The following is a 17,987-nucleotide window of genomic DNA, read 5'->3' as shown; positions in this document are numbered from 1 at the left end:
ATCTAAAAACTAACCCCAACACTGCTGGTAAGACATGACGGCTCAGGGACAGGCCGATACTTTTTTCATTTTCTACCGCTTTTCCTCACGAGGGTCGCGGGGGATGCTGGAGCCTATCCCAGCTGTCTTTGGGGCGAGAGGCAGGGTACACCCTGGACTGGTCGCCAGCCAATCACAGGGCACATATAGACAAACAACCATTCACACTCACATTCATACCTATGGACAATTTGGAGTTGCCAATTAACCTAGCATGTTTTTGGAATGTGGGAGGAAACCATGCAAACTCCACACAAAGATGGCCGAGGATCGACCGCTGTGCAGCCCTAATAATACTACTACTACTAATAATAATAATAACAACAACAATATATGTTATAGTATTATTATATTAATAATACTAAATAATAATAATATATATTAGAAAATTATTGTATTAATAATTAATAGTACATACTATATTATTATATTATTATAATTATTATATTATTATTATTACAACTCCACAATAGAAGCGACCCCAAATGACCCCAAAGTGGCAGAAGTGCGAGTACCCAGAGAAAACCCACGCATGCACGGGGAGAACATGCAAACTCCACACAGAGATGGAATTGAACCCTGGTCTCCTAGCTGTGAGCTCTGCGCGCTAACCACTCGAACACCATGCAGCCCCATATACTGTACATCTAGAACAGGGGTCGGCAACCTTTACTATGAAAAGAGCCATTTTACCCCCTTGCCCACTGAAGAAAAATAACCTGGAGCCACAAAACATATAGTATGTTTAAAACAACATTAGAGGTATCAAAGTAGTTCAGATAAGAAAAGACGAGTTGGAGTACTCTTGCTAGTATTGGAGATAAACGTACATAATAAAAAAACTAAATAAAAACTACTGTAAACTTACCTGATTTATTTACTCTGGCGCAAACAAGTTCCCATGCCGCTGTTTTTAAGTGAGCTCTAATTTATTTTTGAGAATTGTCAAATAGCTCCGGGAAAGTATTACTTATTTTCTTTCATGTACTGAACTGAATAGCAGTCAGAACTCAGTCAGGATGCATTCATGGTCTCAGACAAAGTTGGATTTTTTAAAACTCATTACAAAAGACGTGCATTTTCCCCACTCGGGTGTTAAAAAATATTCAAGCATCGCAAAGGGAGCCACAACAAAGAGGATGAAGAGCCACATGCGGCTCTGGAGCCGCAGGTTGCTGACCCCTGATCTAGAACATAAATAATTCTGAAAGCGATTTACACAATGTGTTCCGCTGATGGTAATTACATATAAATCAGTAGCGTAAAGAATTGATGCAAATTTTGTAAGTGATTCTAATAATAAATGAAACAATGCAAATAGTTTGTAAAATTTTCTAGTAAAGACAACTACTGTGTATCTAGTGGGGCTGATGTGATACAATATGGCGGCAATCTAGCACCTCAATATCACATATTAAAAATAATATCATAAATTATTATGGAAAGGGGAACGACTCTGTTGCTCACCAAACACCATTGCCCTGTGAACAGCCCTTCTTATTGTCTCCAAATTCAATAGTTTCCACCTCTGTGTGCTTTGTTATTACTTGTCTCATTTATTGCGGCGCACTCGTCTTTTCATATTGGGCTTTGCAAATGAAGTTTTTGCAACAAAGGTTATTGGAATATATATACACAGGATCCTCCAGGATACAAGATACAAGATGGTGGAGCGAATTAATTGGCATTTTGTTGCACCTCTGGGGTGCCTTACTAGAAGAAGGACCATGCACCTGCTGCAGCTTGGTGAGGAGTCAAGAGTCAAGCTGGCTTTGTGGTCTGCTAAGATCAGAATCCCAACTCAAGTACAATGAAGAGGTTTTGCTGGGGCTCACTGCACGAGCCTCCTGCATGTCTTTGAAGAAACTAAATCCGAGTTTAATATAATAATATATAATTTGGCTGAAATAAGCCCACCAGATGTCATTATATACACATTAAATCGATTTGCATTACCTCTTCAGGGCGACCCAGTGCAGGTGTACCCGTGAGCAGGATGGCACGTTTGGCGCTCTGAATGAGAGGCACCAGAAGCTTCGTTCGTGCTGCGTTCCTGGATTTGAGGTAGTGCGACTCATCCACCACGACCACCGAGAAGCACTGCCTACTCAGAGTCTCCACCAGGGGGCGTGCGTCTGTGGTGAGGAGGCCATAGCCAAGCACAGTCACCTTACTGCTGCTAATGCCCCTGCAAGGACAAAGATGGAGAGTATAAAAGATGCAAAAAGGTGTATACTACTGTTCAGACAATAGATCTATAGTGCTCTTTGGTAAGAGACGGGACCGAGAACTTGACAATTTCTCTGTCTGAGCTTGAGCGATCCTGTGTGGAGATGGGAGAAAGTTCAGAAGGAAAAAATATATAACTGCATCCGGGCTTTATTGTAAAGTGGCCTGACAGGAAGCTCTTATCAGTGCAGGACACATTAAAGCAGAGGTAGAGAACCTGTGGCTCTTTTGATGACTGCATCTGGCTGTCTGACATTTCTTGACAAGATAAAACTGACATTTTAAAGTAAACATTAGAGAAATCACACAATGAAAATAATATTTAAAAAAAATATAAAAGTATTTTATGCATTTTGATTAAGGATGTCCGACATTGGCTTTTTCCCCCCAATTAAGTTCTGGATCTCAAAACAGGACCTCTGGAGCTCAGTCAGGGTGATCATGAAGTTCACCTTACTGACCGTGGCTGTTCTCCCCCACACAGTCTGGCAGGTCAGCACATGACTCGTGGTTGACCCGAACTTTAGTGCTGTTGAAAATTGACTGTCTCAAGGCCACGGTGCTCCACGGTGCAAATTAAGCGCAGCAGAAGCCTCGCATGACACAATCCTGTCTCTGAACAGGACAGGCAGTCTTTCTGACCTAATGGCTTGGTTTCCTCTATCAGTTCTGAGGTCGTATGAAGACCAGTGTGTGGTCATAACTTAAATGAACATCTCACATGATCAAGAGACTTTGATTCATAGTTACTAATTACATTACACATCCACTTTTGGAATCCTTACAGTCACAGGGTCCAGAAATACACCACATGCATTCGGGAATGGAAATGCAGCTGGGGGGGGTGAGGACACTTTAGGGTAGGATGACCTACATGGTATGGCTCTTGTTCTCCACCAGGTTAATGTCTCCAGGCTGCAGCTCAGGAATCCAGCGCTCCAGTTCCTCAATCCAGGGATATTTGAGGGACGAGGGCACTACTACCAGGAGGGGCCACTCCTCCCTGAAAGCATATGCCACCGCAATGGCTTGCACCGTCTTGCCAAGACCCATCTGGACGGGCCAAATCAACACACAATGAAGGGGGGAGAAAAACAAGTCAATTGTGCAGCGCCTTTGCGGCAAATTGTATATGACGGGTGAGCTGATTTGAGGCCCATGAGTAATAAGGTCTAAGAATGATTCTTCTGTCAAAAACGATTAGGCAAGTGGCAGCGCAGCACTAAGTTGACAAATTCATTTGGAAGATTGGAAAATAGATTTCCTGAGCCACTGTTGTGTGTGCTTACCTCATCAGCAATCATACATCTGTAAAACAGAAGAAAACAGAAACCTTAATAAAACAAATAAGACGCAAAAATTTCAAGATAAAAAAAAAACGTACACTATATCAGTGTTTTTCAACCTTTTTTGAGCCACGGCACGTTTTTTTACGTTGGAAAAATGTTGCGGCACACCAATAACCAACATTATTTGCTTCTTTCAGCTTTTTCCTGATTATGGACTCGCCACAGCAGATCCTTTTGATCCGCATACAAATTTAAACAACAATGTTACAAAATGTCACCACTACCTCTCATGTGCATCACTAAGTCTATTAGAGGAACGAGGCAATCAGCTACATGTTGCCACACGGACGAATATTGCATTGCTCTGCCAGTCTTAATTGCCAGTGTCACACCAATGACACGCGACAATGACATAATATTTGCAGAAAATTATTAATACATGTTAATTAAAAAAGTGATATTGAATAATTCCTCACGGCACACCTGACGATTTCTCACGGCACACTTGTGTGCCGCGGCACAGTTGTTGAAAATCACTGCACTATATGAATATGAATAAGTTCTGTTACTATTAAAGAGACTGGTGTTCTAGATTTTCAGACATTCAAAGTCAGCACATATAAAAACAGATCATGCTGCCCCAAAGTGATGTACAGATCAGTAAATAACATGCTAGAAACATTTAGTTCCTAACCACTTTTCAAGTAGCTCAACTCTTATACTGACAAAAATCAGAAAATGGGGTTCGGCAGTAGTCAGGAAGTCCCCCGTAGACAGGCTGTAGTTGGAATAAATTAAAACAGCCCTTTTCAGAAATCCAAGGAAATACGCATGGAATAGGTGCAGATTCTGGAAGATCGAGAAAGCTTTCTGTGCGGGTTATCGTGTGTAGCTGCTCTATAGGAGTCCACAGCTCAATACAAAGGACTGAATAATGAGCATAATAGGTCCCTTTGGTTAGAGCTGTATACTTGCTCACTTGAACTTTATTGTAAACTTCAGCAGTAGGTACAATCACTATTTGTTAAAACAAATACAACCTGGGTTTACTAATCCTATTGAAACAGATGCAGGAGGCATGCTTGGAGGAGTTTGGTGTGGACCTTGACTAAACTTTGTTGTGTTTACACGTTAAATAACAAGACCGATAGAACAGCGAGGGTTCAAGCACATTTTGTACCAAAATGAAAGCAGATCATGGATGTTCATTGAGTTTGGTTTGATTGTCATGACACTTCTTCTTCACGAATACCTCCACAATCCAGTAAGGCCAAACAAAGCAACAGAACAGCTGAGTACCTCAGACACATGCTCTCATTATTCTTCTTCCGCCCCTCCGCTTCCCCCCCAACCCCCCTATCTCCGCCCCATTTCTTTCTTTCAGCTGCGGAACATGATTAATGTGCACCTTGCCACTGGTGGTTTTTCTAATTGCCACCGCACCGGCCCAGTCAGCGCATTGTCCTCACACACACACACACACACACACACGTATATAAGATCGTTAACAGGAGGTGTGCACACAAGTGTGAACAGATGTAAATGAACGTATTTATACGTGCACGTGCACATACTGCACACTTCACACACAGCGGGGATGGTGTGTAGCTGGGGCAGGTGTTTGCCATTTCTCAACACATTAATCATCCTCCTTTAAATAACCCTGAGTGTCGTCTTGACGGTTTGAGACCGCAAGGATGCTGCAGTGCTGTTGCCTGACTACGCCACGGCCCCGATCGCAGTACCTTTCTAATGTTATCTCAGGAAGCCACAAGCCCCAAAGTGTCAGGAACTGCCCCCCCCCCCCCTTGCCTCGCTGGGTGGCAGCAACCATTTGATGGCTTTGACCTCTGCACGGTGATGTGTAGCACGGCCTGGTGTCTAACCCCAATCTTTCAGCTGTGTTAATGTTCTGGATGTGTGGAGCACTTTGGTAAGTGAAAAGCTGCTCTGTAGCTGGATGCTGCACAAATGGCTGACTCAAAGGGTGCCAAAGTTTAACCTGGAAGGCTCCCGTCCGTACACATGAGGTGGCTCAGGGTGCAGTATTGCTGTGTGCTGTGAACTAAGTGGAAATCAAAACAAAGTTACCTTTCAGCAGTAATATTTTTGGAAAACGTCCAGCAAGAGATGTAGTGACAAAATCTGAAAAGAGCTATACCTCCAAATAATTCCAATAAATTCTGCACAAAATCCTTATTCAATCAAACACTCCCATGCTTATTTTTGTATATACAGTGGAACTGACAACAGCAAAAGCACCATCTATATTGAAGAGAGCAATTGTGTTGAATTTGCCATTATTTCAAGGTTTTGTTTCTTTTCATCCGTAGAGAGAGAGAGCAGATGAATTGGGACTATAGAGTAGAATTGTCAGGGGTATTTTCAGACCCATTTCTGATATAGTACCAAGACATTTTGCCTCTCAGGAAAACCTAAAAGTCAAAAAAAAGATGGGGACATGCAGTATAATTGTCAGCATCTAGGCACACTGTATATTAAATAGTGTGTGGGTGTTTTGTGACTCCACTCAGACATCATGGCCTTGGATTACTTTAATTATAAGCTTCATTCCTGCATCGTCTGTTACTGTACATAAAGTGCATAAAAGGTGTATGACTGTAACTTTACCTCAAATGATGCTTTGGTTGCTTGAAAAGATGAACAACAATAACAATGTTTTTTTTATGTTCTGTGATTCATGGAACATGTTCTGGTTTGTTTTGATTTAGTTTAATTTGTGCATGGTTGACTAATATGTATTTGAAAGCCATACCGGATGGCTATGCTGCATTTATTAGTGGAATTCTAATATGGGAAAATGGGTTTTCAGGCTTCAATATGGTGTGGTGAGAATCTATCTTTGGGGGAGATCCTTTTCTGCTTTCTCCTTTTCTGAGTCCAGGTGATTTTAATATTTTTATATTAGTGATAAACATGTGTCAGTACAAATGTAGACAAAAATCTGTGCACAGAAAACCAGCACAGAGATGTACAGGCGCAGTAAGTTCTGTTTATCGATCCCCTCTCGCATCAGTGAAGCCAGCCCTATTCGATAAAAGCGCACAGGCAGTCACTTCAAGTAATATTTTGGACAGCTCCCACCAGGAAGGACAAATAATGCGCAGCATCACTGTCAACATTGAAAATGAAAGTGACAAAGATATCTTAATGGATGTACTTATACTTCACACTGATTTTTATCCATCAATATTTGGCCAGACACACTCCAGTATTGTACAAGTGCACTTTGGGTAAATGCGTATGTCTTTCAGCAAAACTGATTATAGGCACACTTAGGCAAACAATACACTGAAACACATCAGATGGGATTTTATTGTCATACTGTGCCATAAGTTTCTCACATTATCCGTCATCTCAATCCATAAAATCTCCTCGTCCTCCTACACTGTCGATACAGCAGGCTGCATCAGCATATGAATTCCAGCAACAATTGATGTTCTGGTTCGGCACTCCTGATGCTCAGAATGCAAAAAAAGGCACAATGATTTTGGAATTTTAAAGGAAAAATCTGCACACCAATCCTCCCACACATCTGACATCAGCCATGTTCGGTGCCTTCCAGGAAGTAAAAAAAAGGACTGCTATTTCCTGTTCTATTTTACATCCTGACAGCCTGCCTCATCTACTTCCTATACTTAAATGACACCCTACATTTCTCAGAATTTCAGAGTAATTCTACAAAGCAGCAGCTGTGTTCCAATGAAAGATGGGAGCGAATATGTCCAAGCAATATTTCATCAAGCAGTAATGTCATTTTAACATGGAAAAGCTAATTTCATATGATGCTCATAATCATGTCAAATCCATTTCTTTTTCTCAATGTGTTGTCTGTCTTACTAATTTTCCCCCTTTTAATCAAAAACATTTTCAACTGGATGAAACTAGATCTTAGCCATTTATGTCACTAAAATAGCTTATCAGAACATCACAGCTTACAACTTAATTGTGTAAAAATCTGCTCGTCTCCCACGTAGGAACGGTGTCCAAACTTTTCTTCCTGTCACACTGATGCTAATTGACATCGCTGTCCACATCATCCAGCAAAAGTCAATTTACTTCTGACCTGCCCGTGCAGCTAAAGCAGCGCCTCTCGGTGTTCCTGAATCAATATGGTGGCTGCATCACAGTAGAGCCGCTCAGATCGGCTGCCCCTTGTGTTGACCTCCATGAGAACCAGAGCATGCATGAACTGGATGAAATCCCGTCTATACTCCTGTAGAGGTTGCTTAAGGACTACATGAGAAACTTTTTTTTTGCAGAAAAACATCTCAAGTCTATACCAATTTAACAATAAATGATAATCCACGTAATGCACCACTGCTAATTAAAGCCCACAATTTGTCTTTTTTCATTATCTTTACGGTGTAATGTTTTTTTTTTTCACACGATTGCTCAGCCAGCCTTGAACGTACTGGTTGCTGTGTGACACCAAAGTAAATCTTATGTAACTTTGACATTATGACTCCATCTGTTCATCTTGTCACTCATTAGTGTTGAGCACTTACACATTTTATAATTTAAAATGTGTTTAATAAGTGTGTAACACACGTTGAAAAGAGGCGAGGATGATTCTGAAATTGCTGGCAGGAGTTTTTTGGTAGGGGACAGTAGGTGTGCTGTGTATATATAGTTATCTTCCCTATCCGTGTGGAAGTGGTAAGTTTTTGGCTATTTAAGTTTAAAGGAAATAACTTGAAGGCTACCGTTTAGGTCGCTAGCTCTCTAGTTTGCAAGTTAGCATGTGTCTCAAGACCCTGCAGTTGCGCAATATGTTGTAAATAAAAAAAAGTATAAATGTGACTATAGTCGTGTTTTGTCATGTCTACAGGGCTCTAATAATGCCAACTATATGTGGTTTCTTAAGTTTTTATTATTTGCCGTTTTATTATATATTATTATATTATTATATATATTATTATTATTATATTTATTTATTACTGATTGATTGATTTTATTTATTCTTGATTTGTTTATTTATTTTTCATCTTATTTTGTGTAGTAAGATAAAAAAAGTAAGATATTTGAGAACACTGGAATGTTTTATCAGAGCTTTTATTGTAGCAAATTGGAACCAAAGCACAGAAAAAGTTTGTATATTTTTCTGTTTTTAATAAATGCGGGTTTTTTTGGGGAAAACCCGATGCGGCCCAGCCTTGCCCAGACCCTAGCTCCAGTAGCCCCCAGGTAAATTGAGTTTGAGACCCCTGATCTAGAAAGTCTTCTGTGCTTGTTATCATGTGTAGCTCTATTGGAGTCCACAACTCAATACAAAGGGCTGGAAAAATGAGCATAATAGGTCCACTTTAGGAGCATTTTTGATTAGTCACCAGACACAGCAACATAAGGGGAAGATTTTTTTTTTTATATTAAGATTCCAGCCTGCCCCTCCTTTCATGGATAACCATGGCGGCTGTGCTGAAGAGGCTCTCACTTTCTACACTTGTGAAGAAATTGAGTAGCTGTGTCTGCCAAGAAAAGCAGTCTCGGTCGGCTTGAATGACTGCTGTCACTGTTCACTTTTCTTCTTAGTCCTAGATGACTGTAAAAACTTAACTTATCTCTTACCGGAATGCTTCGGTAAATGTTTTTCTCAAACCTGTGGTTTCGCAATGTTCAGTGTTGCTGCCACGTATGTAAAGTCAATCCACTGACATGCCAAAGGCAGTGCGATAATTGACTCACACACAATGTTGAGCATTTATGTGATAGTTTGGGGATCAAATCGGAAGGGTTTGAATTCTACTGTATGTCAAAATATTTGCTGTAAGTGCCACTGTATATTGTTCTAACACAGAACAGAACAAATACAAAAAGAGCCTCTCGATTTGCCAATAACAACACTGGTGCAGGTTTAGCCAAGTACATTCACAGCATTGTGAATACAAATGAATGAGTGAGGCCAACACATTGGCAACACCTGCCATTTGCTTGTTTGCAGTTGCCTAATTTTATGCACTGCTAGATTTCACAGCATGTGCCAGCTGCAGATGTTCACAGCATGCAAGTACAGTATCTGCAGAGTTACACCTTACATCACTCTCATGCATGTCACTCATGCATTGCTGTGTATGTACTGAGGTGTATCTGACTGAGAGCCACTGATGCTTACCGTCCATTCTTAGATAAGGCAAAATCCACTCCCTCCCTTTGGAAAGGCATCAAGCGCTGCAGGAGCTTGTGAGGAAGGCCGGACAGTCGCTGTGACCATCTTGTATCACAGTGAGACGTCTGCGGGCCACTGGCATCCATTGCCATTACTATGTCCTCACCAGTAGCTTCCATCTGATTTTAACATGCACACAAAAACATGGACCTGTCCAGAGAGAAGGAACAGACAGGAATATTATTATTATTATTCAGTAACTAATCTACCAATTGTAGCATCATGAGATGATATTGTTCTTTTCCGTTTATTACTTGTACTTGTACTTGAGTGTTTCTTGTTGTTTTGTTCAATTATATTTTATGTTTTTATATTGTTATATTGTTTACAAACTCATTCCAGGAGTGCCTTGATGGAATTATTTGATTGAGTTATTGCTTATGTTTAGTTACGCTGCACTATTGCCTTCATTTTGTTTGAACACTTGTATGTAATAAAACATAAGGGAATTGTTTTATTATTTTGTTTACATTGTAACACTGTACACCCAAACACCCAATATAACGACATACATGAACATATCGATAAATGGGCCTGTGTTTATTTGGTATCATATCGATACACACCAAGATTTGCAGTATCGCCCAAATAGCGAAGAATAAGCAGCACGTGACCGGAAGTAGGAACTAAGAGCTACTCAACTAAATCGCAATTGGAATACGCTGGCTAAACATGAAAGTTTACGTACGGAATCAATACCGGAAACACAATTATTTTCCCCGAGTCAGAGGACATGACGCTGGACTGTCAGCGGAGGGGCGGACTTTATGCAAGCAAGGCTAACAGTTCTGTAACAATACCGTTTCGTGGTAAAAGTATATGATTGCATTTCCCCCACAACAAGTCGAGAATGCCAAACAGGTTTTAATCACATAAGTGTTACTTGTCGCATCATACACGTCATCGTTTTGATCGTTCCATTGGGTAAAATCGGCGTCATTTGTGCCTAAATATGTGTTTCCCCTACCGAATTACGAGGTAGAATGCAGCCCAGCAATCCAAAAATTTTGATCACACCGGAATGAGTTGAAGCACGGGAAGCGTATATCGCGGCAAAATGAAGGTGCGCTCGTTTTATGTCACCCACCACGCCCAGAATGACGTTGTCATTAAGGCTGCGTTAAGATACATTTAATTCGGAGCAGCAAAGGTTGACAATATATGCGATAATACAGCAATAGCAACAACAGTTGCACAGCACATATAAGAAATATATTAAAATAAACACACTTCAAAGAGTAACGGGGCTGTGTGTGGGCAGTCTATACACCCGGGTGACGGCGAGCAGTGATATATTTCCAACGCTCTCATATTCGCAGAAAGGAGCCGACTGACTCCAGCAGTTTGCTTGATATATCCGCTGCCTCACCTAGTTCCACCCTCTAGAAGTAACATTAGCGTCCTCAAGCTAAGGGGACGTCAACGACTGCGCACCGTTTACAGAGCGACGCGGTAAGGTAACAAACACAAGTTACAAGCTCATAATAACATGTTTTAACCCAAGCGGTGCAAACGTGTAGCGCTTTCTAGCTAGCGAACTGTAAACACCAGCCTCGCCGTGAGTGTGTGACAGCTTTGCAGTGCGGTGCCGGTGTTAGCACGCTTCACAGGCAGGTAATGTGCTTTAGCTTAGCCCCGAATCTACGTCAACTATCATCATATTGTCTTGTAGTTTGGCATAGCCGAAAGCAGAAATGCAAGCAAAAAAACACATAATCGTTATCGAACATAGAAAGCAAGCAGTGCTGTCTTCAATATTACGTTGTAATAAAATAACTTTTAGGCCTGTTCGCCACGCAACATAATAATGCAATTGGGTATCGTGTATAGTAACATAAGCGCGAATTAAATTTCACGATCTTTTGGTAAATAGACATCATTTCGCTTAATATTTGATACATGCACCACATATGTTTGTTGTTTTCGCATGTGAACACGATAACTGCTCCGAACTAAAACACACATTGGAGTCATTGTGTGCCCTAAACGAAAATTATATTGAACAAATACATAGTACTTCATTTTTGGGACCATACTGAGTTCTACTGTGAAATGTTTCTCACTTTTGAAATCTTTTAAAACTAATTATTTAATATAATGGGTGGATATGTATATAGCTGACTGCTCCTTGCATTTGAGTGTAAAAATGAAAGTTCTCCTATTTAAAGTGTTTTCTACAAGGGAGTGCTAATCTTGTTGATTGAGATAATTGTAGTGAAACCTTCATCGAGATTTGCTTGTCAGATAGTATAATTAATACTGCCAACACCTCATTGAGTGTGTGTAATCAGTGGCCCATACACACAATAATTATGATGCATTTATTGTCTCATGGTGGAAATGTGCACAGAGTAAATTTACAACATGCAAGGTGCCTCCACAGATAACGATGAACATAAAAATGCAGTTTTTCATGAAGGAATTGGATGGAATTAGGCTGAATGCACCATAATCTGTCAGGCTTGAAAATTGTTTGCTCACTACACATAATAATGTAAATACTAGTATTGTAATGGCTTCATTCGGTGGTGGCTTTGGAGGTGATGACGATCGTCCAGTATTGAGGTTGAGAATGCGTCTCAGCTGTCAACAAGATGTGTCTCAGCGACTAAATAATTCATCACCTTCCAGGGGGAAATCTTCCTTTCCCCATATTATTTGGTAAAGGCTATTCAATAATTCAGACATCAATCCATAAATTGTTTAATCAGTGACCTTTTCATGGGAAAAAAGAAAGCACAATAATAAATTTGCCTGAGAAGAACGGTGCTGAGGAAGGATTGGATGGAATCGGTTGTCGCAGCCTGATGCTAGTTGCTAAGTGACGCAGGAACTTTCCGCCCACGGTGTTTGCTGTTAAAAGTCTGAGTGATGGTCAGAAACAATCGCATAATGGCAGTCTAGACTTTGGCTGCTCTTGGCATGTTAGCGACATTGTGAGGATGTTCCCCCCCCCCCCCCCCCACCTTCTCCATCTCCGCCCCTCTGAGTGTACAAAAGAGGCGCATTATTGGATGTTTTAATGAAATTAATACTCGTCATCACTAATTAATTTCTCAGTTAGATACTCAAAAGTCTTGAAGGGGGAGGTCAGTGGTGTCGTCTATTACATACAGGCGGCAAATTGTTTCCAGCAGATCCATTAAGCTTCTAATTTGCCTCGAGTAGATTGCTTTCTTATAGAATGTCTCCTTTCAGCTTGTGTGCTGGATGGTATTTCAGGTTCTGAGTCAAGTAGGATTAGCCGTAGCCTCGTCGACTTGTGTGAGAAGCAGGGTGCCAGCTTTATTGGGACACTAGCCCAGTGAACAGCTCGGCCTCTCTGCAGCCAGCGACTCCCCATCGACTCTCCACCTGGTGTTTGAGCACCTAGCAGGCCACAGTCGTGTCGCCAATGTACGCTATCCTCTTCTCGCTCTTTGCTTGTCATCTTCCACTCCTTCAATGCAGGTTTGCCTCCTCCGCTCCTCTCTTCAATGGCGTTCTCAATGCTGTGTCCCTCCCGCCTGCCCCCTCATCCTTTTCCTCTGTCTCAATCTATCTATTCCATGTCCCTGCATGCCCTTTCCTCCTCTTCCGCCACCCCCGCCTCCATCGTAAGGCAGAGTAGCTAATGAAGAGACCCATTTGGACTCAGACTTTGGTTCATACAGCCGTCCGTAGCGCCGGCCGGCATCAGCTGCTGTGACTGGCTGTTTGGGCTCTGACATCACACGGGGGCCAGCTATTGATTTGGCGCTGTCTCCAAGGCTGGCTGGCTTGATGGCTTGTGGCAGGTAGACTTGTGCTTGCGCAGCATCGTCCCCGCCCTCTCCCCCTCCCTCTTTGTGACACCCACTCCTGTTCACACTCTTCTTTTAGACCCCCCCTTCGCATCTCACAGTCTCACTCTTTTGAGCGCGTGTGCAGGAGGCAGAAGGCAGCTGCCAGAGGAGCAAAGCTGGGAGGCAACTCCAGCCTCCTCTTCAGCAAATAGTGTCTCCTGTACACAATGGAAACTAAAGAGCCGAGTAGCAGAGGGGATGGAGGGTAGAGCTGCTGGGCAGGTAGGTCTTGCAGCTTCTTGTGTCTTGATATTGCTTTACCTTTTATACTATATGCTTGTTTTTTCTTTTCTCTGCTTTGTTGTATCTGATCAGACAATAGTTTTGGTTAAATCAGTTTCAAAACTGACTTGAGCCAATCTCGGCATGTTTTTTTGTGTGTGTGTGGGCTTCTTTGTGATTGCAAGGACACTGAGCAAGTGTGCAGCCTTTCCATTGCAAAAATCTGGCAGAACAGTGTTTGTCGGCAAGCTTGAGTCCCCTTACTAGTTCCCCATGCTTTGCTTTTCATTACAGGATAATTAACCAAGATGAGCCCGTAAGAGGCTTGGCTACGCCTTGTTCTGCAGCCAAGCGCAGCCTCTGTTATTCGACAGGTGCAAATTGACTTTTAATGACTGTGGCAGACTTTTTAAGTTGTGCCGCTCTCATGAGGTACCGTCTAGTAAAACCGCAAGCCATGCATTTGAGTTTCATTGTATATCTTCTAATTATCAAGATTGATATTCCCAAGAAGCACTCCTCTGGGACTGGTAATGGATTACCTACATGCACTGCTGCAAATTTAATTTATTAATGCTGGCTGCCTGCGCCTGTGCTGCACCGTGCTGCGCTCGCATCACCATATGCGACCTGGAGGCAGAGAGCACCATGCAATTAGTGGCTCGTTTATGCTTTTTCACTTCATCTAATCGTCCGTTTGCTGGCAGTTCCTTTATAGGCTATGTTGCCTTGAAATGAAGGGTAGCAGTGGATGAAAGTGCTATCATTTCACTGCCTTCACCCTAATGACTTTCCAGCTCCCCTGTCAATGCTTCCTGGCGTTGCAATTAGAAGAAATAGCCAGAAAATGGTAGATTAGTTACTCGGCTATGCGAATCACAAAAATCAATTTTGTTGCAGCCCTGTGAGTGCAAACCGGCATTAGTGTCCTAATTAGGTGTTTATTGGGTGTTTTATTTTATTAGTCAAGTTGCATGTCTCGTGCCAAATACAAACTGGCTTTTGGCATGCCATCTGCAAGTACGAATTAATTGTGCGGCCGTGAAATGTGGTTGATTAGTTGTATTTAAAAGGCCTAATCTTGGGGACATTTTGTCACAACTCAAAAATGAATAGCCGGTGATAGCTTGTCGCCCACATGTCTTTGTTTTTGTGCCAGTGCTTTTGTTCCCCGTTGCCTCGCCGGGTGTTGATATACAAACTGTTTGATGCAGCTGTCCTTTCAGATGACAGTCATCATCGGAGATAAATCCCCTCCCCTCACAGTTAAATCTACACTTGAAACACAGATAGAGTTGAACTTAGAGGGTGGAACTGAGGGTTCTTCACCTCCGCTTGAGTTGGTTTTAGTCCAGGCAAGAGCCCTGATCTGCACAGAACACAGAAGCGGAGGTGTGGGAGGGAAAGGTCAGAATTTGCAAGAGAGGCAGGTGTACTCTCGTGAAGAGGAAAGAAAATAACTACTATGTGCTGGAATGTGACTAAATGAAACATCAAGCCCCCTCACCCTCCAAATTTCTCTCCTACCATTCTCCCGCGTGTGTGTCATCACTTGCAGCCTCTTATGTGCCTCACAGTGATAGAGAAATGTGTCATTAGCGTGCTCTTGAGCATTATTGTCTGTAAGAGTTGTCCACTAAGAGCCTGGAGTATGTTTTCGTATTTTTCTCCGAAGAGGAGAACGAGAGGAAAATGTAGATGTGGCTGCATGAGGAGACCAGTCCAAAAATATCCGTATGCCATTAGTTATTTAAATTTGATTATAGTCTGATGGAAATGAACTATTCCCATGTTTACCAGATTCTAATTACTCTCTTATTGAAACACAATCCATTTTGGCTATGATGCATCTCTGCGCTGTGTGGGAGGCTGCCAGTATGGCAATTTTATGTGCTGTGAAGAGGCGAGGTGACACAGAACGTTGCCAGAGGGAGCCACTTTAGGGTTGTTGCGCTCTGTGGTGGCTGTAATACCAGCAGACCACTCCCTATCAGTAACGGCGAGGTGGTTTCGGATGCACAAATGGTGTGCGCTGCAATTTCACTGCTGCATGGACGCTGTGCAGCGCCAATCAAAGACCTTTTGTGGCACCGTTTCTCCATGTGTCTCCCAGGCTATGCGCTACTACTGCACATAATGTACACAAATGCACAGTTTAACTGTGAGATTGGGAAAGCAAGACAGCGATTACACTGTCCGCTCACTTGATGACTTGGTTTTTCGAGCTCTTACCTCACGTATGTGTTTTGTGAATGCATGTTACGTCAAGTTGTCAGTGATGCCTGCGTTCGCGTCGGCATGTTTTCCTGAATAAGTAAAGCTGTGTCCTGTGCTGCATCAGAAGCAAGAGTGTAACACCAAAGGGCAGCATTCCCCGTGACATGTCGCTGCCACCCATCATCGTCACACGCTACCAAGGCTGCAGCTTCATGCCTTGGAAGGTTATAGAATTAGCAGGGATTCCACTTGACCCTTTTTGGGTTCTGAAAGGGGGAAGGGGTCAAACAAAAGACCATGTTATGAGCAGCAGCCAGACCTTGGCACCACTGGGTGCCAGCGTTGGCACTGCGCCTCACTCGCTCAGTGTGCTTGAGATTACAGAAAGCAAGAGGAGTGATAGGATCAGAAATGCGTCAAATAATCTGATGTTTATCAGCCTTATTTGGAAACTATGAGCTGCTGCAGCCAGTTAACACAGGAACCCATTTTTTAAAGATGGAAGATGATTGTAAATTAATGATATATGGAAGAATAATCAGTAATAATAATAATAATAATAATAATAATAATCAGGCTTTTTACTGTACTGGAGTCACTTTTTCAACAATTCAGTCATTGGCTCGGTTTTTTTATTATTTTGTTTCTTTGAAACATCCGCCCAGCGAGTGTCACCTTGTAGCTGAGCTCAAAAATAATCCGCTGTAAAATATAGCCAGGCGATTTGATATGCGTGTGCCACCAAATGGCAGAGGGTTTTCAGTGAAGAAACGCTCCATTTTCCCGCTTCCCTCTGAATACCTAATGTTTCCTTTGCCTCCATCGCATTCCCATCTCCGTGTTCATCCATTATTTATGGAACACAGGCACGCAAAGGCCCCAAAAATACACACTCACCACACCGTTCACCACAAATATTTCAAATCTGCTGACTCTCTGGAGGTGCTGTTCTCTTCACGCTGCCACTCCGAACACCCGACCTCGCTCAAACCTAAAACCCCACAGCACTAACCTCTGTGCTCTTCTCCACGGCAGGTCAGCAAGGGTCATGTGGGTGTCGGAGGCCCCGGTTGCCGTGCAGAGCAGCTGAAGCAGACATGGAAAATAAGTCTCAGGTGGCATCGGTAGGCTTGGCCTTGTCAACTTCACCAGCCACCTCCTCTTTTGCCACTACCTTCACCACTGGCTGCGCACCAAGTATGTCTTTCCTTTTATTTTCTCCAAACAAGCCAAATAAGTAAGATTTAGGCACATATTTTTACATATTCCACACATAACACAAATTCTTGAAGCCCATCTTTCTATCGCTTGATTTTAACTTGATGGAATTCAACATTTAGTTCACTTGTAAAGTGTACATTCAGATCAGGCTTGCTTTTACTGTTTTTCTGTCGTGCAGCCTTCACTGAAAAATGCAAATAGGTGCCATTGCACCAAATGGTTCAACTGCTGCCATTGTATTTCTAATATTTACAGAGCCATAATGCTCTGCTAAAAGATAAACTGCAAAGGTTCCTTTCATTGTCACACACAAGACAAAAATACTACTCAAATGTCTGAATATTTCCTTCATGAAACATGAAGGATGATGTGACACTAAATAAGACAAAGGAGAAACGACCCCACTGTGAGACAGTTGGCAGTAGCATTAATATGTACCAAACTCTGCAACCTAAAAAAAAAAAAAAAAAGCTTGACACCCCTGTCTCAGTCCAAAATTGTGCCTGGTGGAATGAAGGATGTGGTGAGGGACAGAATACTGATGCACTGACTCTTGGCAATATCCGTCCAGTAATGCAAATCTTTGAACAGCAACTCGGGAGATTTCACCCATCAAAATGTCAGTAAGAGAGACTAAATATTCAAAGGACTGTGCAGCACTCTGGAGCATTAAGCTGTTTTCTCTCAGAATGTAAAAATAATGTAAAGCAGCAGCAGGCGTTGCTTTTGTCAAACATCTGACAGGTCATTGAAATTCTG

General features: G+C 42.2%; 2 protein-coding genes across 33 annotated transcripts in view; one reads left to right on the top strand and one right to left on the bottom strand.

The window, feature by feature from the left end:
- Window positions 1-10,823, bottom strand: part of zranb3 (zinc finger, RAN-binding domain containing 3) — a 65,462-nt gene extending 54,639 nt beyond the window's left edge. For both annotated transcript variants that reach the window (XM_058052377.1, XM_058052378.1), the window contains exons 1-5: window positions 10,712-10,823; window positions 9,691-9,894; window positions 3,558-3,576; window positions 3,143-3,321; window positions 1,996-2,227 (exon numbers count right to left, since the gene is read on the bottom strand). In XM_058052377.1, coding sequence (XP_057908360.1) covers window positions 1,996-2,227; window positions 3,143-3,321; window positions 3,558-3,576; window positions 9,691-9,863 — 603 coding nt within the window. In that variant the 5' untranslated portion in view covers window positions 9,864-9,894; window positions 10,712-10,823. The remainder of the gene's footprint in view (window positions 1-1,995; window positions 2,228-3,142; window positions 3,322-3,557; window positions 3,577-9,690; window positions 9,895-10,711) is intronic.
- Window positions 10,824-11,034: 211 nt separating this feature from the next.
- LOC131104498 (R3H domain-containing protein 1-like) overlaps window positions 11,035-17,987 on the top strand; it is a 30,042-nt gene continuing 23,089 nt past the window's right edge. For 11 of the 31 annotated variants that reach the window (XR_009119786.1, XR_009119784.1, XR_009119785.1 and 8 more), the window contains exon 1: window positions 13,431-13,790. Coding sequence is in view for 17 of the 31 variants with exons in the window: in XM_058051756.1 (XP_057907739.1) it covers window positions 13,767-13,790 (24 nt within the window). In the remaining 14 variants the exon portion in view is untranslated. Of the gene's footprint in view, window positions 11,202-13,427; window positions 13,791-17,042; window positions 17,205-17,987 lie in introns of those variants that run through there. The other 20 variants (XM_058051761.1, XM_058051759.1, XM_058051758.1 and 17 more) reach the window with 10 other exon arrangements.

Source organism: Doryrhamphus excisus, chromosome 16 (genome assembly GCF_030265055.1).
Source record: "Doryrhamphus excisus isolate RoL2022-K1 chromosome 16, RoL_Dexc_1.0, whole genome shotgun sequence".
In the NCBI taxonomy this organism is placed as follows: Eukaryota; Metazoa; Chordata; class Actinopteri; order Syngnathiformes; family Syngnathidae; genus Doryrhamphus; species Doryrhamphus excisus.
This window is presented reverse-complemented; position numbering and strand designations above follow the sequence as displayed.